The sequence below is a fragment of the Manis pentadactyla genome, chromosome 9 (genome assembly GCF_030020395.1).
Source record: "Manis pentadactyla isolate mManPen7 chromosome 9, mManPen7.hap1, whole genome shotgun sequence".
Lineage (NCBI taxonomy): Eukaryota > Metazoa > Chordata > Mammalia > Pholidota > Manidae > Manis > Manis pentadactyla.
Window position 1 is genome coordinate 97,209,679 of NC_080027.1, and position 25,917 is coordinate 97,235,595.

Sequence of the window (25,917 nt, forward strand, 5' to 3'; positions counted from 1 at the left end):
GAATGGAGCACAGGACCTTCCTGGGGGAGTCACAGTGAGGCGCTGTCACAGTGGGGGACAGATGTGGGCTTTTATGAAGCAACCTCACCTCACATTGGACCAAAGCCTGGCGGGCCCACACCATATTTAGGACAAAGTGGCCTTTCTCATTTACCACCCATATTTTTCCCTCTGCCAGTAGGACATCGAACTAGAGCCCCCAGTCCTTCCCTGTCTGCCAGGAGCAGCCACTGCATGCAAACAGAGAGAAATGTGCAAGAAAAAGATCCACACCAAAGTATGGGCAGGGCGTAGACAACTAGAAGGGCCAAGACAGTAGTCCAGGCCCAGCAAGAGCAGGGTGCCAGTGTCCCCTAGTCTGAAGGGTCGAAGGGAGGGAGCGGTTTACTGAGACAGGGGAAAGGAGATGTGGTGAGGCCTCCTGGCTTGCCTGCCACTCCCCAGAATTGATGGGGTCCAGGCAGACCAGCCTCCCTGGGCACTGAGCAGGTTGGAGAAGGGGGGAGAGTGCATCTGTGGGGCACTGGGGAGAAACTGGCTGAACATGGACCAGAATATTTCTTTCAAAATATCCCTTCTCAGCCCCTGAAACTGAAAGGCATCCTTGCTTTCCTCTTGCCCCCTTCTTTGTCCTTGGATGGATGCGACTGACACCTCCCACATGCCACCTCACCTGTCATTTTCCATCCTGCTTGTGGCCCGAGTTCCTTGTTCAGCCAATACTGTAATAATGGACAGGAAATGAAAGGCTATTTCAGATCATCTCATGTGCTAACAGCACGTTTGTTCTGCCATTAGAGTGACACAGACCCAGGATGAGGATTTTACCCTGAGCTCATCGCTTCTGTTTTTCTCAGTACAGATCTTTCTCAGCAATCCCTGCTTGCCCATGTTCTGGCTGTGGGACAGTGGTAGCTTTTGTCCGCTCACCAGCCAGCTTGCAAAATGCAGGTTCCACAAGTGAGGAGATACCAAACTGCACACCTTTGGATGTCTATCCTCACAGTCCTCTGGGTCAAGCTTGGAAAGTCCTATCTTCAGACCCACCATCAATACCTTGAGACCTACAAGAGCTGATACCCCTCCAGCTGCAGGTTTCCGAAGGTCAGACCAAGAGATATTGATTGATGAGCCTTTGCCCTTGATTAGAATAGCATTGAGTTTTGTTGCAAATATATTCTTGAGCATTATGATGATGAAGACAGATAAACATTGAAGATAGACAGATGTGTGTGTGTGTGTGTGTGTGTGTGTGTGTGTGTGTGTGTGTTTTAAATAATGGGGACAGTTTGTGTAGAGCCATTCATTCTCTTACCTTGACCTACGTACTCTCCATGAATGGCTTCTGTTGCAAGTTGACCTGGGTTTCAGTCCTACGCATCCCCAGTGTCTGTAGGAGTCCATGGCCACAGCCTCACTAACGCCTTGCTCCCTGGTGAACAGCCATTACACAGGGAGGCAGGAGGCATGGATTCCACACTGGCTTCACTGTGTCTAACAGCTGAGCTTGGGTCCAGTACATCACCTTACCTCCTTGGGTCTCAGGCATCTTTCTATCAATACAGTTAAGTATGAAGTGGCAGTTACTCTCTAAAAGAGCAGTGTGTAGCAGCTCAGCCATTTTTCTAGTGTCTGATGCATCTGTTACATTCAGGCAGCTCCCGAGACTTGTGCAAAGACATTTATGGCCCTTGAAGGTCAGATCTATCTGAGCTGGAGAAGGAAGGGCACGAAACTTCCTGCAGCCCTAGAACCATCCTGCTGAGTGATGAGCAGGCCCTCTGCACGGAGGACTGCCCAGGCTGCAAATTCACCGTGTGCCCGCCATGGCGGTCATGGTGTCAGTCAGCCTGTCAATAAACTACACAGTAAAGATTTGAATAATTGAACAGTTTCAAAGGACTTGGTACAATCTATTGAGTCAATACCTGACAATTTTAGAAAATCCCTGAATATAAATTTACACAATTTTGAGTTGTTTTACAACTTACCGGGCCATTAATCTAAGTTTTAAAAGTCTCTTAATATACTTAATCATAGCCTGTGCTTTTTTGTAAGGGCTGAAATATGTTTCAGCATGCTGAACCACAGCAGCAGATGGAAAAAAAAAATGACTTTAGGGAGTTCCATAAAACCCACCAAAGCAACCATAAATATATTCAGGGTGAGGTCTGTTTTGTGTACAATTTATATGCATTAGGGTGGGCTTGATATAAGGGTTTGTATTGTCCCCTGCCTTCTGTCCCCAAGAAGGCAATTGTGGCAGAGGGAAAAATGTACATGGCCTACATACAGCCTGAGTGAGGTTTGAATCCCATTTCTTCTACTTACTTCCTATGAGACCTGAGGGAAGCCATTTCACTCCTTTGAGCCTATTACTTATGTGATCATAAAAGGCCTGTCTTAGAGGGTAGCTGGGGAGATAGGCACAGACCGGGCAGAGGGAAGCCCTCAAGAAATGCTTGTTGAATTGGAACCACGTGCAGGAGCTGGCACTGAGTGTAAGGATGGGCAGCAATCTCCACCCCCAAAACCCCTACATGAACCCCACTGTCCTCAGAAATGCCAGTGGTTGTAATACACTTATTTCCATCTCTTTTGTAAATTCAGACTCACTCCCTACCCTTCCAGTCAGGATAACCTCACCTCCTATGCACCCCCTAAGAGATAAGAAGAAAGAGTTTAGAATCTGGGCAGGTTGCTTTTAGACATTGCCAGCCCCTGAGCTAACTTGTCATTATTTGTAGGGCAGTCTTCCTCTTCTTCCCTGTCTCCTTTCATTTCCCTTGGTACCCTCACCCAGAACCTTTCCATTTCTGAACAATTTCAGCTCTACTTTCTATCGCTCAGATTAAAAGCTCACTGTCCTGTAGAATTGAGCTGCAGCTGGGTGAAAGGCACTACCAGTGGCACTCAGGATTTAGGATAAATAAGATACATCCTCTCCATCAAGGCATTCACAGTCTTAAACAAGTCTGAAAATTGAGTTTTTTGCCTGGAGCATAAATGCCATATATAACTGCCAAATAGGTGTACCAGCTCCTGGGCTCAGCAACCCTGGCCATAGTGTCTCTCTCAACTGCCACCAGCATGTCCCCTCCCAGACACCTCTACCTTCTCAACCTTCTGGAGCAAATTCATTACAGTCTCATTTACTCCATTTTTATAGATGAATGTTTCTTATCATGCATGAAAGCTTATTAAATCAGTTCATTCTGAATAGAGTTCACTAGAGCCCTCGCTAATGCTGCCCCGGGGCCCTTTGCCATCTGGACTGTGTTGTAGGTGGATAGCATCATAATAAGATCTTCTGGTACCTAATGGGCTTCAAGATGCATCTGGGTTATGTCAGCATCCTCACTTTTAGTATGTCAAAAATCTGGAAAAGCTGGCTGGAAGGTTACCAGTTTTCACCTACCCAACAAAAGCAATATTTGCATTTCCTCTGCCCCACCCAGTGAGTGTTACATTTTTTAGTAACTGGTTTATTCTGAAATACTTCCATCAAATTCAAACATCATTCTGGATGAACTGTGACCTAGAAGCAGAGGATCCTTCCCTGGTGAACTGATCCTAAGTTTTTGGATCTTAATAACTTTTTTGCACATGACTTAAATATTGGTCATCCTGCTCACCTGTAAATGCTTATTGAGCCTAGAAATTGTAAATGAAAGTGTTAAATGTCATCCTCACACACACTCATGCACACACGCATTGTTGCAGTACCAGGAAAGTGTTCTCTAGGAGGAAAAATGTTCTTGTATAATTTTAATAAGATCCCCCAAAATCATGTTTTTGAAGAAAGAGAAAAAGCAAAGAACCTATAGGAAGGATTGATTTGGATTCTACTGTTGGAAGTTTATGTCTCCATAATACTAATAAAAGCAATGGGCTTAGGGGAGTTGGGGGGAGGGCAGCTACAGAACCAAATAAGTATAGATCCAGGATTCGGGATATCTTTAGAAGAAAAGTTCTTTAACCTGCTGTTCCTTCCTATTGTTGACACTTAACCTTATTTCACTTTAGAATTCAGGAGTTTTCCTTAAGTAAAGCTATGGGATGGAATCAGAAGCCACTGCTATTTTGGCAGCACAGAAACATTCTTTCTTTACGACCAGAATCTTTACAATTAGTAAGGCTGTCATTTTCCCAGGATATAGTATTCACATCAATTGTGTTTTTGATGCACAGTGGAGTTTGAGGGAAAGATTCTGTGAGGATGCAGCCAGCAGACGTCCTGAGCAGTGGTTTTCCTGGTGGTGCCCGGAGCAGCAGCAGCAGCTGGAACTTCTTAGAAATGCAAATTCTCAGGCCCCACCCCAGACATACTAAGCCAGAAACTCTGGGAGGGGGGCCCCAGCCGTCTGTGTTTCAACCACTAGTTAAAGTTTGAGTAGTTTGCTGTTCTCAAGTAAGAAACATGAGCTTTCCCTTGCATGCTTATGTGAAAGCAATTCCCAGGAACCTGTAGTTATTTCAACAAAGATGTGGCCAGGGGGACCCATATTAGGTGGCCAGTTATTACCTCACAAAGTTTACAAAGTAAAGAATCTGTGCTGTTTCCCCTATATGACAGAAGCCCAATCACTCACCAGGAGTATGACTCAGATGCAGGAAAGAGAAAGGTCCAAAATGTGATGCTGAGGATGGAAGGGCCAATGCTGCACTTCTCTACACTGGGGAGAAAAGCTGTGTTTCTCTACCAGGCAGCTGCCCAGCCACCACTGCTTCCTTGGCTAGCACTGGGCAGTCTGAGTCTCGGGCACCTGTGTACACTACTGTAAAACCAGCATGCTCTCCTGAAGAATTCTGAAGCAGATCTGTCTTTGTTTTCTTTTTCCTCAAATGTAAATATTTGGCATCCTTTGCTTTCCTAGGTGAGGAGAATGATTAGCTCATTGGCATCCTAATAAATATTTATTTGTGGGTTGACTGATTCATCATTCTCCTTGTCAATCCCACAGCTGCCACCAGGTACACATGCACACAGCAGACTCGTCACGCTGCACGGTTGTGTGCCATCCACAGTCCCCACAGCAGACTCGTTGGACAAGCCATGAGCACATTTAAAATGTGTGGTAAAAGTGCAAGTGAAAGAAAAACAAGTGCAAGTGACCAGAACATAACTTCCCTGACTACATAAGAGCCCAAATTGGAAGCGTGTCAGCAGGGTTGTTACAGCACTGAGTCACAGATGGAGAAATTGTGACCCCTGCAGCTGTGCACACTGAGGGCACGAGGAACCTCCTGGTCACTTTCTTGCCCTGTCTGTCAATGGCCCCCCATCATCCGCATTAGGTATAGACCTCAGTTTGGAAAAGAAGTCTCTCCGTAGTCAGACATCCACCTGTTCTTCCAGCCAAATTTCTTTCCCCTCTCACACCCTGCCTACCCTAAACCAGTCAGAGGAAAATCATACAGCAATACCCACTGATCCCGCCCTTACCGTGTGCCCCGCTCTGCATCATCGCGTGTAATCCTGACTTCCTTGAGTTTCAGGCAGTTACCAGCTCCCCTTCACAAACGAGGACACTGAGGCAGAGAGAAATTTCCCTGAAGCCCCATGGCAACTTGCAGGTTCTCGTGCTCTGGTCAGCCCCTGCTGCCACCCCTTCCTGCTCCCAGTGTATGTGTGGGTGCCTTGCTGACCCTGACTCCTCTCCCAAGTCACATGGGTCCTTGTCCTCATGAAACCTCTCCTGGCCCTGCTCCCCTGGTGGAAATGCTCCCCGTTTGAGCCCTCATCATGCCCCTATACAGAGCTCTTTTATGCCACTCTGTTACACTTCTTTTCTCAGCTAACACATTATAAGCCCCTTGAAGACAGCCACTGGTTTTTAAGTCTTTATAACCCCAGAGCTTTGCACGGTGCCTGGCCCATATTAGGAAGTACTCAACAGAAGCTGATGCATGAAGTCGTGAAGGCATGATACTTCCTGATTCCTGACCTGGATATTTATGCATTAGATGGTTTTGAGGGTGGCCAGGAGTCTGGGAGAGCCACTGCCTTTGCTCGGTCCAGTCTGGGTCCCTGGGGCAAGTGTCTTCTAGCCTGAGGTTCTAAGTCCAAACAAGATGAACTGTGCACCATGCTCTGATCAGGCTCTTTGTAAGTATAAGGAAGGCAGTTTAGGAACAAAGGTGCATGATGGGGACACTCGAAGCAATAGCATAGAATAGTGGTGTCCATTCTATGGAGCTATGGGAAAGCCTCCATCTGCATTCTGACTTTGGTGGAGAGCTGATTCCATACAATATAGAAAAGCCTGTTGACAGTATCTGTGGGAACCCAAGCAAAGTTAGTTTGGCTGAAGCTGCAGACTAACCCTCCCAGCACAGGATAAATGCTTCTGACATTTCCTTCAGACACAGCATGCTAGGAAGGCTTTTGAATTCTTGAATGCAGGAATCCACCGTATTGATCAGGTGCAAAAGCACCCCAGCCGCAGAGGGACTGCTTGCCCCAGCCATCCCCCACGCCCTAGTCTTCCAAAGGGGATTATCATCAGTGGAATCCATATACCTTAACTTGTCAGTTTCTTTCCTATCCTTACCATTCCCACACTGGAGAAGATGGCAGTTGGGTAAATTTCACACTGACTTGGCACTTCCCTCCCTGACCTCTATCTGATTCTCCACGCACACCCTTTAAGAAGAAAATCATTTGTTAGACTCTGAAGCTCTTCCAGCAGCATCATGGATCTGGTTTCAGTGTGATTACTATTATTTACTGAGGACCTACTTTGTGCCAAGTGCTTAGCATGGTTATTTGCTTAAAGATCATGTAATCCTTACAGATAGGGGTTATTATCCTCATTTTGAACTATGTTTAATATGTCATGGTCACATAGCTGGTAAGAGCTAGTACCTGTGTGACTTCAAAATTCATGGTCTTTCCAGTAGATTCAGACCCTCCATAATAATATTTTTTAAATTCATATTATAAATTTTTTTAATGTTAAAACTTTATATTATAAAATATAGTAGCAATCATTATTAAAAGTAATAATAGCTAATATTTATTGAACATTCACTATGTAGCAGGCATTGTACAGGCGTCTGCTCTGTTTATGATCACAGCAACACAGCTAGGAACATATTATTATAGGGTCCAGTTAGAGCTGTGGCATGCAGGAAGTTAAATCAGTTGTCCACGGATAGAGGCATACCTTGTTTTATCAAGCTTCATTTTATTGCTCTTTACAGATATTTTGTTTTTTATTAATTGAAGGTTTGTGGTAACCCTAAGTCAAGCAAGTCTATCAGCACCATTTTTCTCACAGTATCTACTCACTTTGTGTCTCTGTGTCACATTTCAGTAACTCTCATAATATTTCAAACTCTTTCATTATTACTATATTTGTTATGATCTTTGGTGTTACTACTGTGATTCTTTTGGGATATCATGAACCACGCCCACAGAAGGTGGTGAGCTTAATCAGTAAGTGTTATGTGTGTTCTCACTACTCCACTGACCAGCTGTTTCCCTGTCTCTGTTCTACTCCTTGGGCCTCCCTATTCCCTGAGACACAGCAATATTGAAATTAGGCCATTTAATAACCTTCCAGTGGCCTCTAAGTGTTCAAATGAAAGGAAGAATCTCACATCATCCTGTTAAATCAAAAGCTAGAAATGATTAAGTTTAGTGAGGAAGGCGTGTCAAAAGCTGAGACAGAGCAAAACCTAGGTCTCTTGCATCAATCAGCCACATTGTGGATGCAAAGGAAAAGTTCTTCAGGGAAACTGGAATGCTCCTCCAGTGAACACATGAATGATTATGATTAGAAAGTGAAACAGCCTTATTGCTGCTATGGAGAAAGTTTTAGTGGTCTGGATAGAAGATCAAACCAACCACAAAATTCCCTTCAGCCAAAGCCTAATCCAGAAGAAGGCCCTATCTCCCTTCAATTCTAGGAAGGCTGAGAGGTGATGGAAGTACAAAAGAAAAGCCAGCAGAGGTTGGTTGATGAGGTTTAAGGAAGGAAGCCGTCTCAATAACATAAAAGTGCAGGTGAAGCAGCAAGTGCTGATGGAGAAGCTGCAGCAAGTTATCCAGAAGAGCCAGCTGAGATCATTCAGGAAGGTGGGTACACTGAACAACAGATTTACAGTGTAGGCAAAACAGCCTTCTTTTGGAAGAAGCTTCCATCCAGGACTTTTATAGCTGAAGAGGAGAAGTTAATGCCCAGGTACAAAGCTTTAAAGGACAGGCTGACTCTCTTCTTAGGGGCTAATGCAGCTGGTCACCTAAAGGTGAAGCCAGTGCTCACCAGCCATTCTAAAAATCCTAGAGCCCTTAAGAATTATGCTAAATCTTCCCTGCCTGTGCTCTAGAAATGGAATAACATAGCATGGATGACAGCACATCTGTTTTCAACATGGTCTATTTAATATTTTAAGGCCACTGTTAAGACCTAATGCTCAAAAAAAAATCCTCCCAAAATATGACTGCTCATTAACAATAGACCTGGTCACCCAAGAGCTCTAATACAGATGGACAAGGGGATGGTATTAATGTTGTTTTCATGCCTGCTAACACAGCATCCATTTGGAAGCCCATGGATCAAGGAGTCTTTTCAACTTTCAGGTCTTATTATTGAGAAATATATTTCATAATGTTACAGTGTGCATAGAGAGTGATTCCTCTGATGGTTCTGGGCAAAGTAAATTGAAAATCTTCTGGAAAGGATTCACATCCTAGATGCCATTAAGAACATTCATGATTTGTTGGAAGATATCAGCATTAACAAAATATCAACATTCACAGGAGTTTGAAAGAAGTTGATTCCAACTCTCATGGATAACTTTGAGGGGTTCAAGACCTCAGTGGAGGAGATAACTGCAAATGTGGAAAGAGCAGAAGAACTAGAATCAGAAGTGCAGCCTGAAGACATGACTGAATTGCTATATCTCATGATCAAACTGTAAAGGTGAGAAGTCGCTTCTTATGGATGAGCAAATAAAGTGGTGTCTTGACATAGAATCTACTCCTGATGAAGACACTGTGAAGACTGTGGAAATGACAACAAAGATTTAGAATATTCCATAAACTTAGTTGATAAAGAAGCAGCAGAAAGAAGTTCTACTGTGATTAAAATGCTATCAAACAGCATCATATGCTACAGAGAAATCATTTGTGAAAGTGTCAGTGGATGCAGCAAACTTCATTGTCTTATTTTAAGAAATTACTCAACACAAAGAAATAAAAGGCATCCAGATTGGTAAGGAAGAAGTCAAACTGTCACTGTTTGCAGATGACATGATATTGTACATTGAAAACTCTAAAGAATCCACTCCAAAACTACTAGAACTAATATCTGAATTCAGCAAAGTTGCAGGATACAAAATTAATACACAGAAACCTGTTGCTTTCCTGTACACTAATGATGAACTAGCAGAAAGAGAAATCAGGAAAACAATTCCATTCACAACTGCATCAAAAAGAATAAAATACTTAGGAATAAACCTAACCAAGGAAGTGAAAGACCTATACCCTGAAAACTACAAGACACTCCTGAGAGAAATTAAAGAGGACACTAATAAATGGAAATTCATCCCATGCTCTTGGCTAGGAAGAATTAATATTGTCAAAATGGCCATCCTGCCTAAAGCAATCTACAGATTCAATGCAATCCCTATCAAAATACCAACAGCATTCTTCAATGAACTGGAACAAATAGTTCTAAAATTCATATGGAACCACAAAAGACCACAATTAGCCAAAGCAATCCTGCGAAGGAAGAATAAAGCTAGGGGAATCTCGCTTCCCAACTTTAAGCTCTATTACAAAGCCACAGTAATCAAGACAACTTGGTACTGGCACAAGAACAGACCCATAGACCAGTGGAAGAGAATAGAGAGTCCAGATATTAACCCAAACATATATGGTCAATTAATATATGATAAAAGAGCCATGGATATACAATGAGGAAATGACAGCCTCTTCAACAGCTGGTGTTGGCAAAACTGGACAGCTACATGTAAGAAAATGAAACTGGATTACTGCCTCACTCCATACACAAAAGTAATCTCAAAAATGAATCAAAGACCTGAATGTAAGTCATGAAACCATAAAACTCTTAGAAGAAAACATAGGCAAAACTCTATTGAATATAAATATGAGCAACTTTTTCATGAACATATCTCCCTGGGCAAGGGAAACAAAAGCAAAAATGAACAAGTGGGACTATATCAAACTAAAAGGCTTCTGTACAGCAAATGACACCATCAGCAGAACAAAAAGGCATCCTACAGTATGGGAGAATATATTCATAAATGACCTATCTGATAAGGGGTTGACATCCAAAATATATAAAGAGCTCATGCACCTCAATAAAGAAAAAGCGAACCATCCAATTGAAAAATGGGCAGAGGAGCTGAACAGACAGTTCTCCAAAGAAGAAATTCATATGGCCAACAGACGCATGAAAAGATGCTCCACATCACTAGTCATCACAGAAATGCAAATTAAAACCACAATGAGATATCACCTCACACCAGTAAGGATCGCCACCATCCAAAAGACAAACAACAACAAATGTTGGCGAGGTGTGGTGAAAGGGGAACCCTCCTACACTGCTGGTGGGAATGTAAATTAGTTCAACCATTGTGGAAAGCAGTATGGAGGTTCCTCAAAAAGCTCAAAATACAAATACCATTTGACCTAGGAATCCCACTTCTAGGAATTTACCCTAAGAATGCAGCAGCCTAGTTTGAAAAAGACATATGCACTCCTATGTTTATCGCAGCACTATTTACAATAGCCAAGAAATGGAAGCAACCTAAGTGTCCGTCAGTAGATGAATGGATAAAGAAGATGTGGTACATATACACAATGGAATATTATTCAGCCATAAGAAGAAAACAAATCCTATCATTTGCAACAACATGGATGGAGCTAGACGGTATTATGCTCAGTGAAATAAGCCAGGTGGAGAAAGACAAGTACCAAATGATTTCACTCATCTGTGGAGCATAAGAACGAATAAAAAACTGAAGGAACAAAAGAGCAGCAGACTCACAGAACCCAAGAATGGACTAACAGTTACCAAAAGGAAAGGGACTGGGGAGGATGGGTAGGAAGGGAGGGATAAGGGGAATAAGGGGCATTATGATTAGCACACATAATGTAGGGGCAGGGCACGGGAAAGGCAGTATAGCACAGAGAAGACAGGTAGTGACTCTATAGCATCTTACTACGCTGATGGGCAGTGACTGTAATGGAGTATGTGGTGGGAACTTGATAATGGGGGAATCTAGTAACCACAATGTTGCTCAAGTAATTGTATATTAATGATACCAAAAGAAAAAAAAAGAAAAGGAAATTGCTGCAGCCACCCCAGCCTTCAGCAGCCACCACCCTGATAAGTCAGCAGCCATCAGCATTGAGGCAGGACCTACCACAAGCAAGAAGAGTACACTTTCTGAAAGTTCATATGGTGGTTAGCATGTTTTAGCAATAAAGTGCATTTTAACTAAGGTATGTACATTTCTTTAGACATAATGCTATTGTACACTTAATAGACTTCAATATAGTGTACGTATAACTTTTAAATGCACTGGGAAAGCCCATAATTCATTTGACATGCTTTACTATGATATTTGCTTTATTGTGGTGGACTGGACTGACCCTCAATATCTCTGAGGGATGTCAGTAAACATTAGCAAAAGCTACAGCCGAACTCTAAACCCCAGCAGCCTGTCTGCAGAGCACTGTGCTCCCAAGCCCCAGGCTATACTCCACATGCTCACTGGGACGACCCGCTGACAGCCGGGTGTCCTTAACATTGGATGCATCATCCAGGGACTTGTCAGGTGACCCATGTCCCCTTTACCTCAGATCCAGGAATTCCTGTGTCTTAGGATGTGTCTTTAAATCAACTTGTCCATCGGAAATAAGTTCCCCAACAGAACGAGCTAGGAAATTGGGCCTCTTCGAAATAGGCTGATGTCAGAGTCCGAGTCCTTGCTGACAGACCAGCACCTGAAATGGGCCTGTCGCCATCCTCACAACCTGGCTGGCTCTGTCCCCAGCCTGCTAATTGGTGTGCAGGACCCTGCTCCCACAGGTTGCCCAGCCTTGAGTGCTGCCCCACGGGAAGGACTTTTCCCTGGCTTCCCACTCCCTCCCTCCAGGGCTGCAGACCCCACTGGCTGCCTCGTGACAGATGCAGGGTATGAAGACCTGGGGAACTGCTGGGTCCTCCACTCCCTGAAGCAGTTCATATGGAGTGCATCTCATCACCAGGCTCCATTTTCTGGTCTTGCATGTGTTCTCCTACACTTAGTGTCACCGTGCCACCACCTGTCACCTTTCCAGCCTGGCTCTTAATAATGTAAATCTTCCCTTTCTCATGGCATTGGTGCTCATCATTTGCTGTCTGGCACCGCATGAGCTCCCCCACTGGCAGCTCTGAGAAGCCAGCCAGCCAGCCCCCCACAGTACAGGGACAGCCTCTGCCCACCTCCAGCCCCAGGGAGCCCTGCTGGGTTTGGTGGAAGGATGTGCTCCTCTGGCTCCCACCAGGATGTCACTGCAGGCGAGTGGCTCAGGGCCACCGCCCTGTTACCTTTGCCAGGCCATTGGCTTTGGACAAGGCACTTAGTAACCCAAACCTGTCTCCTTAGCCCTAATGTAGGGATGATGGTAACAACGATTATAATAATATTTCCTTCACAGAGCTGTTGTGGGGAACCAAACAGAAATAAGAGAAGAGAAAGTCCTTTAAAAATATAAACTTGTAAAACTTGTAAAGAAGTTATGGAGGTGGTGCAGATGGTGTATCGATCACTGATTGAATGATTGATTTCTGCCAACACAGAGTAGACACTGCCCCAAAATAAGCCTGGAATGCATCTCAGCCTCCCATAGGCTGCCCTCCACCCCCAGACTGGTCACTGGACCCCACTGCTTTGGACTTCCTTCAGGTGAATTCAGCCCCATGGGCTTTGAGTGAGTCATGTAGGATTATCACTGTAGTTTTATGCAAAGAAATCCAATTCAATTTAGTTTGTTCTGCAAGTAACAGCTGAACTGTGCTTGGACTCTCTGCGGTCCCTTCAGGTGTCGTTCTGCAGCTCTCCCTCTGCAGTTCTCGAATGGTAACTGTGTGATAGAACAGTGACTGTGTACGATGTTTAAAAACTCCCGCTGTAAATTTAAGGACCACACCTGCTTGGTTCTCCAAGTACTTCCTGGTACTGGAAGTTACTTGAGACCTCCAGGATTGCTATGTTGGTCTCCTAAAAAACCTCTAGGACTTTTCAGTCACTTGAAATCAAGATTTTCCTTCAGAGAATGTAGTTTCAGGTCATTTCTAAACATTTTGCTAGGGAAGTATTTAAGCCTTCTCCTTTTATAAAACTCAGTTTTAATTTACATCTTTATGGACCATCTTGCCTCTCTCTCCTGTTAGGTTAAACAGGCACATAGGGTAAATCAAAAGGAGAAAGGAAAGTCATATTCACAGGGCACAGGGCGCCAGCGGTGGGTTAGCACTAGAATCTTGTATTATAAAGAGGAAAGTGCTCTTTAAATAATGGCTGGACTATTGCACACTTAACCTCTTGCAGTGTGTTTCAGAAGTTAGCACTTCATCAAAATTTTTTACATGAGATTTGTCAGAATGTCCTAAGAATAGAAGGATATGGAGGGTGGCTGTATTTCTTGATAGATCTGAGAAGCAGTGTGTTGAGAATACATATTGACATGTACACACTATTTAAAGCTCCTGTCTCTCCAATCATCTTACTTAGAAAGGTTGGACAGGTTTCCCGAGAAGACTGAGGTACAGTTAGTTGGCCGTGTGAACACATCTATCACGTCTGATCAAGACAAAACCAAGGACTAAAATAAAAGAAACACCACACTTAGCTTTTAGATTATCAGGCCAAATTTTACACGGATCATTCACCTTTACAAGATGAAAGCAGAATGCATATTCTTTAATTTTGGGGGAAGGATGAGAATAATTTGTTCTTTCTCATTGCTGTGCAGGTATGTGTTCATTAAAGAACTTTTTGCCTTAATTTTTAAAACTAAGCCTAGGAAAGGGGCTTCTGATATTAATTTGATGTACAAAGTATTTTATACTACTCAATTTGAGGTATATGAGTTCTTGCTTTCTTTTTTCTTTTGAGAATGATATTTTATATTTATATGCTATCTTACAGCCTTTCTTTATTTCTTTGTTTCTTCATAACTGTCCTTCAGGGTCAGTGGCATGACAGACCCATTTTAGGGATAAGGAAACTGAGGCCCACACCTTAGATCACAAAGCCACTCAATGGTGTGGCATTTGGATTAGACCCAGTCTGTGGCTCCTGGTTCACTGTGCTGCCCACTACCCCCAAAACTACAGGCAGGGAGACACACTCGTTCAGTGCAGTGGAGCCCTTTGTTGTCCCTCCATGTCTTTCCCTCAAGAGCTGAGACCCACCTAAAAATATATAGAATCCAGGAAGGCTCCCAGTCTGTCCTGAGGACTGTGCAGGGCTGTCCTACCTTTGTTCCTAACTTCCCTCCAGCAGGCCTGGGACCTTGGGCCAGTCTTTGGCCCACCCTTTGGCTCTCTCTCATCCGAGGCAGGGATGGTCACCTCGGGGAGAAAGGACGATGGGTATTTCCATGACTTCCCATGACGTCACGAGGAATCCTAGCATCACCATCGCTGTGACCTGCCGCAGCAGGAGGGAGACAGGACCTTGGGCTCGAGTTGCTCATGGCTGATGGGCTCTGCATGGGGCTGCTCGCCTCAGTAGACGACTCCTGTGGTTCTCAAATCCCTTCCGACAGCCTCCCTCATTCTGCTCTTCCTGCCATTCTTCTGTGGGTGGCTTCAAGGAACCTCCTGTTTGCCTCTGCCTCAGAACCATTTCTGGGTACTTTTTAGGGACTTGAGAAAATATGTGGAAGGCTTGTAAATAAATCTAAGCTGCTTGGACTGAGCCAGAAAGGACGCCAAGTGGTATTTCTGGTCAGGGTGACCTGACTTCACCAGTTTCTACAGGGCTGAGTCTTAAAACTCTGAGAACTCAGACATCAGCGTGAAGAGAGTCACAATACAGAGATATAAAGGAACTGGAAGATGTGAGTGGTCTTCACCCGTAGCCTCTAACCCTAGGGGAGGCGCCATCCTTGCCGACACACTTCCTTTGAGCATCGCTGTAGCCGAGTCGCAGGCCAGGGGATGGTCGCCATTGCCTCTGTGTCTGTCAAGGGCCCATGACGCTCATATACTAGGGGAATCGCTGGCATTCTCTCCTTCTCCCTCTGCCTCAGCATCTGGAGTCTTTCTCTGGTTGGTGAGGGGTCCTCTCAGTGGTCCGTTGCCCCAAGCTCTCCTGTGCCTTATAGTCTGAAGAGAGCCTCCAGTTGGACAGTTTCTGGGTGGGGAGACAGGCAGCGAAGAGCCTCCCTGGGTCTGCCCTCCATACCGGGACTAGGGACAGACAGGGACATCCGTCGGACCATGAGCAGGACAAGGTGAGTGCCTGCGGGGCCTGCTCCCCATCAGCTGCTGGTGTATCCATGATGTTGGAGGGTCTGTGGTTCGGGGGCGAGTTCCTGCCTCTCTGTCTCAGTGAGGGTCTCACCAACCCTTGCTCCTGGATGGCTCCCATCGTGCCATCCAGGAGGTGCTGAGATGATTAACAAGCAGGACATTAAAGATACCTGCTGCCCAGAGCAACAGCTGCCTCACGCCATCCACAGAATAATTAGATAAATGAGGTGTAGTGGGGTCTCCACCAGTGAGGACTTTGGTACAGAAGTGCTGCCTACTCGGTTGAGTGGGGTGCCAGGCCCGCCTCCCCCGCTGTGACTGTGCTTTCTGGACCCCAGTCTCCCAGTTCTGCTACTAGGAGAAACAGTGACTGTCCCCTTTACAAGGAAAGCTGGCCATGCATGTCAACAACCACAGGGACCCTCTGCTTGACCTGAGCAGCAGGGAGGGGAAGGTCGAAGTGGATGTTGCCAAGAACTAACCAGTGTTGGCAGCAAAAGCAAGAGCTTCTGGCAGGAGGTCCGGGGGCTTCCTTGGCCACAAGTGGTATCTCCTAAGTACTTTGATTACAGAGGATTAGGCAGGAAGTGGAGAGCTGGACTAAAGGAATAATGACACAAAGGAGGTGAAGCAGAAAAACCCAATTTCCTTCCTTTAAGGGGAAAAAATATCCAGTTATTTAAATGAATTGCAAAGAAAAGAATGCAGTGTGGCATTTCCCCTAGCCCAGAGGTCAAGGTTTTTGAGCTGTGTATCTCCTGAGCCAGGCCAGAGGCTGGGATCTTCAGCCTGCCTGCAGAGATTGAAACACAGACATGGAGCTTCATTATGATGCAGGAGCATTCCCCGTGGACAAATGACTCACTAATTCAGCCCTCCTCTCCTGCTTCTCCTTGTAGGCCCTTGCCTGCCTTAGCTCATATTTTACATTCAGCACATCTAGTTACCCAGAAATTGCATGTGAAATTGTGAAATAGAAAAGCAGTGGGCCATGTGACTCCATCAGTTCTGCCTGGCTTTGCAGCAACCTTGAGTCACACCATGCAGAGGCTGGGCTGGGCGTTTGCTTACTGAAAGCCCAGGGGCCCCAGCCACGTACCAGAGGTTGACATCTGAATACGTACTCTCTGCACCCCTGCCGTGTAACTGGGGCAAACTATAGAAATGAATGGAGCTGGAGTAAGATGGAGACATTCACAGGGAGCAAGGAAACTGCCAGAATGCAGTGCAGACAGAGGTGCTGGCTGTTGTCACTGACTCAGTGACGGTGGGACCTGATGGTGTTTTACTAACAGGAGCCTTGTAAGGTCCAGTGCTTAATACCTAGCTCCATGTGCAGTGGTTCCCCACGACTCCATGCTGGCAATTCATGGCCCCCAGAGGCCAGGGCAAGGAGTTCTAAGACTTTATCTTTAACACTGTGAATGGAAAATGCCAGAGAAAAATATCATAATTCAGAGGGAGGCAAATCCAGGGAGAAGGAAGAGGAGGGGAGCCAGCAGCCGAGCACCATCTGTGCTCAGAGCTTCACAGGTCAATTCGTGTCATCTCACTACAGTCCTATGAGATGGGCATTGCTGTTCCCATTACACAGATGAGAACACGAGGCTCCAAGACATTGGACTACATATGGGAGGGGTGGCAGTGGGCATAATGGGACAAGTATGGTGGTCCTGGCCTTACCACCCATAGGTCCAGTGATCTGGGGCATGTTCGATCACATGTTTTCTTTAAAAGTGGGACACCCATGCCTATACACTGGCCTGTAGCTAACAGTGCAGCCTTCACACACACTAGAAAGGCCCTCAGGAAATAGCAGGTGTTATTATATGAAATAGGAGAACCAAGATTGGAACTCTGAGAGGTTGGTCTCCTCCCAGCCTTTGCTCCCCCCACGGTGACACAGGGCCTCTGATCCACACTGAGCGCCACCCCCAAGCGATAAAGCATGCAGAGCACAGGGCATCTGCTAAATCCAGTGCCCGAGGAGTTCTTTACATTTCAGCTTTGCTTGCTGCAAATTTGCTCCCAGGCCTTAGCGGACAGGACTGAGATAAACAGGAGGGCCATCTCACTGTGTTAAGCACAATATCAACTACTCTCTGAGCATTTCTGTATCTTTGAAACATTTTATTTAAAAATTTACAACCCCTCTCCCCAAAACTGCATGACTGAGATTTCCTCAGACTTGACAATTGATTAGATAAAAAGGGCAAGACACAGAGGCATTTAAAAATAACCCTAGATGTAGCTGCAGAATTCGCCACATTATATTACAAAGATCATCTGTCTCTGTCTCTTTGCCCTGCTGCACCATGTGTTACATGTCTTTGCATCCCCAGTGCCTAACCCAGAGCTCGGCACATGGTAGGTGGTCAACACATTTGGACAGAACTAGCGACCCAGCAAGGAGCAGGTAAGGGAGCAAATTCTGTCCATTTCCTCAGGACTTGAGCTCCAGAGCAGTGTGTGTGTGATGTCACTTGACTTCCACTCACCTTAGCACTCTGGGCAGGTAGTCCATTTCCATAAGTACTGCTTGGCCATGGGGGTGGAACTGGGCCGGTCAGGAGCACTGGAAGTGTCCCTCGGCAGCTACTCAGGGAGCTGGGTTCAAGGGATGCCACCTCTGGTTTCCCACTAAGATGCGTGTTCATTCCCTGAAATGACAACATATATGCACTTGATGGGATCCCAATTAACATGTTTCAAACAAATCTTTTATCACCATTGCCCCTTAGGACACATGTCAAATGCTGGCCATTTAAAGCAGGCCATTTCCCAAGCTTTTAATGATGACACTAATAACTGAGGCTTTTTGTCTCCAAGAGCAGAGCCGAGGAGTAAATTATAGAGCTAACTTCTCTCTCTGGTTTATTGATGTGTGAGTGGTTCTCTTCAAGGGAACTACACCAGCCCCCAAAGCTTGGTCAGCCAGAGTCCCTTTACATAATTGGGCCACCAGGGTACAGTTAATTTTCAATTTATATTAATAAGAGGATAAAGAACATGGTGTGCCCTTTCTGTAATGAAGTAGTGGACATATCAAAATACCTACCTGGTAAGTCGGTTTTCCCAGGACCCATCAAGGATTACACGACATCACTGTGCATCTCATCATAGGTTCCACACTGCTATGCACACTCCTTCCAGGGCACATAAGGGTGCTCCGTCATAAGGCACCATCGTCATTTCCTGCCTTTGTTTCTTAACAGGTCAAAGTCATGCTTCGCATTTGTTCCACATTGGCCCGCGATACTGCAGAATCCAGCTCTTTCTTAAAAGTGGACCCACGGAAGAAGCAAATCACTTTGTATGACCCCCTGACCTGTGGAGGTCAAAATGCCTTCCAAAAGAGGGGCAACCAAGTTCCTCCTAAGATGTTTGCCTTTGATGCTGTTTTTCCACAAGATGCTTCTCAGGTAAGTATAGCCCGCTCCTGGACTCTTAAGCTCAGGTGATGTCAGTTGGTTTCCAGAAACGTTCACTATTCACTAGGATCTATGAGCTGGGAGGTATCTTCCAGAGCACTCTGGCGAATCAGTTCCTCCAACTACCTGACACTTTTGGAAGCCAGTTTGAGCTCCATTGAATAGTTTGGTCCTTTTGAATTATTGGTGTCACATGTTGGGCAGGAGCATTGTGTCAGGATTGCCACAAAACATATCCTTGGAGGGAAGGCAGAGCAAGTCAGTCAGTAGCTGTTGCCCAGAAGCAGGAAGATAGCAAGCAAAATGGAAGTTCAGGAACAGCTGCATCAAGGTGTCAGCAACTGGTCCTACCTGGGCTTCTGAGTGTGCATATGTAAGGGAAAAACATTCCAAGGAGCTGGATGAGAAATTGGCAGACTTCTAGGGCCCTCTAGAAGGCAAATCTGTAGTCCTAGTGAGGAACTGGTGTGCTGGGCAGGGACACTGAGGCTGACTTGCAGTCTTGTGTCCCAGGTCAGTGGAGTGGTGGGGAAGAAGAGAGGCAAAGGATAGCTGTTGTATTAGTTAGCTATTGCTGCATTACAAACCACCCTAAAATTCAGTGGCTTAACACACAAGAGCATTTATTACTGCTCATGAGTTTACAGGCCAGCATTCTTCTGCTCCTAGCTGGATGCATTTATGTATAAGGGATCAGCTCTGGGTTGGGCTCTGCTGATCTTGGCTGGACCAGCTTTAGGCTGGTCTGGATTGGCCTTGGCTGAATCACCTGGTCTTTCTTCCACATTGTTTCTCATCAATCAGCAGACTACTTTAGGCTTGCTTTCATGACAGTGGCATGATCCCAGCATGCAGGCCTTGAGGACCAGGCTCAGGACTGACACAATATCACTTCTGCTACATTCCATTGCCCATCTTGATCGGAGGAACTGCAAAATCACACTGAAGGGGCATGCACAGAGAGAAGGGTGGAGAATTGTGGCCATCTTTGTTAATCTGCTATAGGTATAATTTGGTGGTTCCTTGGTGCCGCAGGGTGCCGAGATTCCTGGACTGAAGCTCCTAGAGTCGGTTCCAGTAAGAGCAGGTGTCCCGTAGGTGACCCAGTATACCATCTGGTACAATCCATCTGCAGTGAACTGGTGTGACTGAATCTTCTAGGGGACATCTATAACCCCCATAATAGGTATATAGTGGCCCACTTTGCCTGCATTTTGGCATCAGACACCTGCACCTTCCTGATAAATTTGCAGCATTTCCCAAGATTCATACAAAACTGTGCAACAGGGTAACTAAGAGCCTGGAGTAGAACCTGAGGACAAGGGTGCTAATGGCTGCCACTGATGTTGCATCTGAGTGTAGTAGTGATGTTCACATAGCCTTCTGTATTACACCGCAGGCACACAGCACATATTGTAGGTCCATTCATTAACCTGCTGAGTAGGCGGTGTCCCCGAAGAGTTTTACCATGAAAAGACAGTGCTCTATGAGTAAGTTTTATAGTTTCTCTCTTCATTACATTTTATTGTGTGTTGTACCACCCAATGGGCTCAGTAATCTAAACCCAACACTGAGTCTAATAAATGGCCTACACATAATTTAATTGACACAGTTAAATCTTTTCAAAAGCAAATCTTCCTAAGTTGTAAGAATTCCATAGCAAACCCTAGTTAAGTGTGGACTTAATAAGTTTTAGATTTATTTCAGAAAAAAGAACCATTTTTACTGCTGGTCTGTGCTTACATGTCACACTTGGCTCCAGAGTTTATGTGCTTGGTTTTACAGTTACATTTGCTTCAGAATGCTTTACTTTTGTTAAAATTTCCAATATTATAATAGACTGTATTTCTCTATAAATTTGCAGTTTCCAAGAGGATTCATACACATCAACCAATTTAATTTTTTCTAGACTTCCATGGTACAAGATAAGGAGGCATTGCTATGTGTACATTACATACAAGGAAAGAGACTCAAAGGTTAAGTCTCTACTCATAGTCCCTTTCCTGAGCAGGATCTTTCCTGGATCCTTCCCCTCAATCTCTCTGTGTCCTTCTGGGTATGGTATCATATCTTTGACCTACTGCCATTTTATCCACTGTTTACAAGCTGTGTGTCTTTCAGCAAATTGCTCCACCTCTCTGGACCTCAGTGTCCTCATCTGTGAAAAGAAGACAGAACCAAAATGCACCTCATTAGGCTATTGTGATTCACTGAGTTGATACACGTAACAGAAGACACCAGTTTAGGACAGAGCCAGAAGGTGGCATGCCCTCGATAAACGTGAACCAGTTCACAATTATGTCATCACTGTGGACAGTGAAATCCTGCTCCTGGGCATGGCCAGTTCAGCCCTGCAGGGTGAGCACCCTTTGAGCCTCCTGGCAGGAAGTTGTGGAGAGCAGGCCTCTGCCTCAGGTCCTTGCTGTTGACCTGTGAAGCGCAGCTACCACAGGTGCCGTGTTGTATTTTGCCTCCTCTCAGCCACGAAGGATGGCAGCTTCCTGAAGCTCAGTGGTGATTAGGACAGCCCTTGTTCCCCAGTGTCCTCCTGAGCTGGCCTGAGTACTCTGAAGTGGGCTCAGTAGTCATCAGCTTCCCACCAGACCTCGGGGCAGACCGCTGCTGGGTCTGGCTTTGCGGAGGTGTCCTAGAACATTCAGGCTGCCCTAACAAAACAGTGCAGACTGGGGGGCTATGAACAACAGAAATTAATTTTTCTGGACACTGTCGAGTCCAAGATCAAGGCACTGGCAGATTTGGGTCCAGCAAGGGCCCCTTCCTGATTCATAGCTATCTTGTCACCGTGTCTTCACACGTCGGAAGGCGGGGGGCTCTCTGGGCGCTGATCCCGCTCCACGCATGAGACCTCATCCTTCCCGAAGGCCCCACCTCTAAAATCTATCACACTGTGGGTTACAGATCTAAATATGAATTTGGGTGGAATACAGTCAGTCCACAGCAGGAGAGGTGGTGGGAGAACTCAGACCTGTAGCTAAGCAGAGGCTCCTGCAGTCCTGGCCCTGCTCACAGGGTGGCTGCCGGAGCAGGCTGCCTGCCTCTCCAGGCTCACCAGGAAAGTCAGGCAGGGCCTCCAGGGGCCATTGTCAGCTCCTCACAAATACCAGACGGACAGGCCACTGGCCACTCTCTTCTCAGCAGACCCTGGGCAGGAGTTCTGCAGGGGAAGGCCTGCCTACCCTGAGCCCTAGGAGGCTGCTCCTGCATCATCTCTGTTTTTGGACCTTCGCACAGATGACTCAAGACGGCAGTTTGGTCCACTCTCAACCAGCTTTCTCCGTGCTCACCTTGAATCTCATACAGTTTATTTCATGGCTGGCTCGTAGCGGGCTCTCAGCCTCCTAATCCACAACTCACTTTCTGCCCAAAGAGGGCAGAGTTGACTCAGCTGTAACTTCCCTCACTGCAGGGGTGTCTCTGGCAAATTCCATCCTGATTCTAGTGCCTCAGTCTCAGGGTTTAGTGCCTCTCACTGCTCAGGTCCAGGGTATGTGACAGATCCTGCGGTCTCCATGGGGGCCTTGAGCTGCCACCCCTCTGCCTAGGAGGCACCCCCAGCAGTGTGGCTGAGGCGTCTGTTGGAACCATTGACAATGGCAGGGAATGTGGTTTTTCAATTTCAGTTTGGGAGAGAAAATTGATTTCTGAATTCTGTGGATCGTCATGCTCTGCTACCTGCAACTGAGTGACTACATTCACGGATGAGGCCCTGGTTCCCAGATTCACACTGGGAGGCTGCTCGCTGGCACAGCCTCTGAGTGCTCCCAGAGCTGGACGCAATCCTGAGACACAGCAAATAAGTCTGTCCTCCTGCTGCTGTGAAAGCCTCCACTGCTCACCCGAGATGCTTCCCAGATCTCCAAGTCAGACCACAGTTACCGAGTCCTTACTGTTGGCTGTATCACTGGGTGTTAATGGGGAAATACAATGGTCTCCAGTGCCTGGCCCCTGTATGAGGATCTCCTGACTGAGGTGGAGGTGAGATACAGCAGGAGAAAGGGCACAGCAGACCAGCAAATGGTGACTGACGTGGTCTGCAGAGGAAGAAAGAAAAGGCTGGTTCTGAAAAGAGGAGGGTGGGGAAGAGGAAGGATATTGGGAGAGAAAGTGGACATACATTTTGCAGACCTCCTGCTTATTCAGAACTGTTGTGTCTCAAGATCACTTTCCTGAAATTGCATATCAGCTTTTTCCCTTTGGTGAGCCTGTCTCATTTCATAAGCTGCGTGTGTACATGTGTGTGTGTGTGTACAGATGCATGTATGTGTACATGTGCGTGCGTGTGTATGTGTGTGAAGGATCTAGTTAGCAGAGGGCAAATCCAGGTTTAAACGCCTGGATCAGGGAGACATGAGGCCTGTGAAGCACCGTGTTCCCCTCTGCTGCTCCTGTATGGTCAGCACACGCCACAAATGAGCAGAGGTGACGCTCGGCATCGTTCAGCCCCAGAGAGGCGCACTGGTGGGGAACACCAGGACTCTGGGACCCCGAGTCCCAGAAAATGGGCTCCAGGGCACAGGGTCCACTCACCACAGTGTCTCCTTGTGTCTGCAGGCTGAAGTGTGTGCAGGAACGGTGGCGGAGGTGATCCAGTCTGTGGTCAACGGGGCAGACGGCTGCGTGTTCTGTTTCGGCCACGCCAAGCTGGGTCAGTGAGAGCTTTTCTTTTTGTGCAGCTCACTGGATTCCAAGGCACCCTATTTGTTTCTCTCTGTTGGTCCCAGAGTCCTTGGATGTTCTTAGGTGCTGAACTGAGTGGCAGGAATAGCTGTTTCTGCTTTTGAAATGTAGATGTTCATCTTAGTGGACAGACATCCAGGAAAGCCTTGGATATGGAAAAGGACTAGTGGGGTTGTGCCCCCCTGGTCCAGGTCAGAAAGCCAGCAGGCAGCCGTACATTTGCTGAGCAGCGTCAAGGACTGTTGGGAAGCAGAGGAGCCCCTGCCCACCCCCCACAGAGGATTCAGAGTGGATTCAGGACAGCGTGCTTGCCTCCCAGCTTCCTGCTATTAGGCACACACCTGTGCTGAAGCGGGGATGGGGAGGAAGCAGTGAAACAGCCCCATGGCTGTTTTGATGCTGAGGCCCTTAAGGCTCCGAAAGTGACCCTTGGTGGGGATTCCAGCAGAGGCCAGTTCGAGGCCAGGACAGAAAGCCCATTTCATCTCACTGCCGCTGCCCTTGTGATCTGATCAAAGTATGATCCAGATTTTAATGGAATTCACTCATGCTGTAAAAATATGCACAGCATTAACTTGAGAAAGGATATAAAGTGTAAGTTGGTGGATTTAATCTGTGGGGTGGTGATAAAAGGAACCATAACAGTGATGAAAGCTCTGCCTTCCCCACATGTAAAACCCTGCAGCGACTGGCTAGCGTGTGAAGTCCGGGGTCCTCCTCCGGTAAATCGCGATTGAATCTTGTCATAGCCAGGCTATCATGTTTTGGAACAGCTCTTTAATCAGCAGAGCTAGGAAATGCTTTTGTTGGTGTCAAAGGCTTTCAAGTGCTTTTTTTCTTTCCAGTATTTCTCATGCCTTTTCCTTTTCTTCCTTCCCGTCCCCCACTCCCCATGCCCTTCTTCTGCATTCTTGGCATCTATGCTCGAGAGCCTACCAAATGACACCCAGACTCTTCTTTCTGCCCGTGCCCCCAGGGAAGTCCTACACCATGATCGGCAAGGATGACTCCATGCAGAGCCTCGGCATCATCCCCTGTACCATCTCGTGGCTCTTCAAGCTGATAAATGAGCGCAAGGAGAAGACAGGGGCACGTTTCTCAGTGCGGATTTCAGCTGTGGAGGTGTGGGGCAAAGAGGAGAACCTTCGGGACCTGCTATCTGAGGTGGCCACGGGCAGCCTGCAGGATGGCCAGTCCCCTGGCGTGTACCTGTGCGAGGACCCCATCTGTGGCACGCAGGTGATTGCTTCTGGAGCGAGGTGGCTCTGAGGTGGTGCACCCCTGCCTCAGAGGCTGGGGCAGCTCACCCCTGACCCTCTCAGCATGCACACCGCGATGGCTGTGAGTGTTTACTGTAAAGCAGCCTGGAGCCTCGCGGCCTGCAGCTGCAGGGCCATCTGCTTGCTCAGCCCAAATATTTGTACCTTGAATCAAATTGACAATAAGCAGGAGCCACAGTTGTTGTAGCTAGTTAGGGGAAATGGAATTCACTTTCTTTATGCCCCTTTCAAAAAAAATACAATCTTTCTTTTGTTTAACAACAACCAAAATATTTACTGCTCTGCACAAATAGCTTCAGCCATTACTGGGGCTGTTTATGGCTCTATAAACTGTTTCTGGCACTGGCTTACAGCCGGAATAGTAGTGCTATAGGAAAAATGAAGAACCACTTTTTAAGTAGAACCATGATATAATTGCTAGAACTATGGAAGTCAGGAGAAGCTCCAGTTCACCTTTCCAGGATGGTGTGCCTGTTAGGAGCATCTCTGCCTTGCTGTTTGATGGTAGGTGTGGGGCCGATGGAGCGGCTCCCGGTTTATAGGGAAAAGAGTCAGTTCCCCCGGTCCTGGCAGTAGGCATCATTCCCTACTTTCATCATCACCTTCCTTAGGTGGGTGTTGCTTCTGCTGAATGGCTGCCTCATGCCAAATAGGGTTGTTTTCACAGGTGAGGAGCCCCCTTGTCATCCCACCTACTCACCCCTGACCATGTTCTTGCCCTGCTGTAAGCAGAGCCTTCTGTTTCTGTTTAAATCCTCCATTCTCAAACTCTTGATTTGTGAGGTCCTACATGACCTGCCCCCGACCTTTCTAGCATCATCTCTTACCACTCCCCTCCTTGCTGCTCCTTTTAAATTACATTTAGGTCCCTGAAGAAAGCAATGCCTCTCAAAATTCAGTGTTCATTTATTTGAATCACTGGGGATCTTGTTAAAATTCAGGTTCTGGTTCAGAAGGTCTGAGACAGGACCCCTGACTATGAATTTTTAAGAGTTTCACAATGAT

At 46.3% G+C, this 25,917-nt stretch overlaps 1 protein-coding gene across 3 annotated transcripts in view; it reads left to right on the forward strand.

Annotated features, from left to right (window-relative positions):
• Positions 1-25,917, forward strand: part of KIF26B (kinesin family member 26B) — a 453,264-nt gene that overhangs the window by 365,101 nt on the left and 62,246 nt on the right. For all 3 annotated transcript variants that reach the window (XM_057507852.1, XM_057507851.1, XM_057507853.1), the window contains 3 exons: positions 18,719-18,925; positions 23,507-23,600; positions 24,609-24,871. In XM_057507852.1, coding sequence (XP_057363835.1) covers positions 18,719-18,925; positions 23,507-23,600; positions 24,609-24,871 — 564 coding nt within the window. The remainder of the gene's footprint in view (positions 1-18,718; positions 18,926-23,506; positions 23,601-24,608; positions 24,872-25,917) is intronic.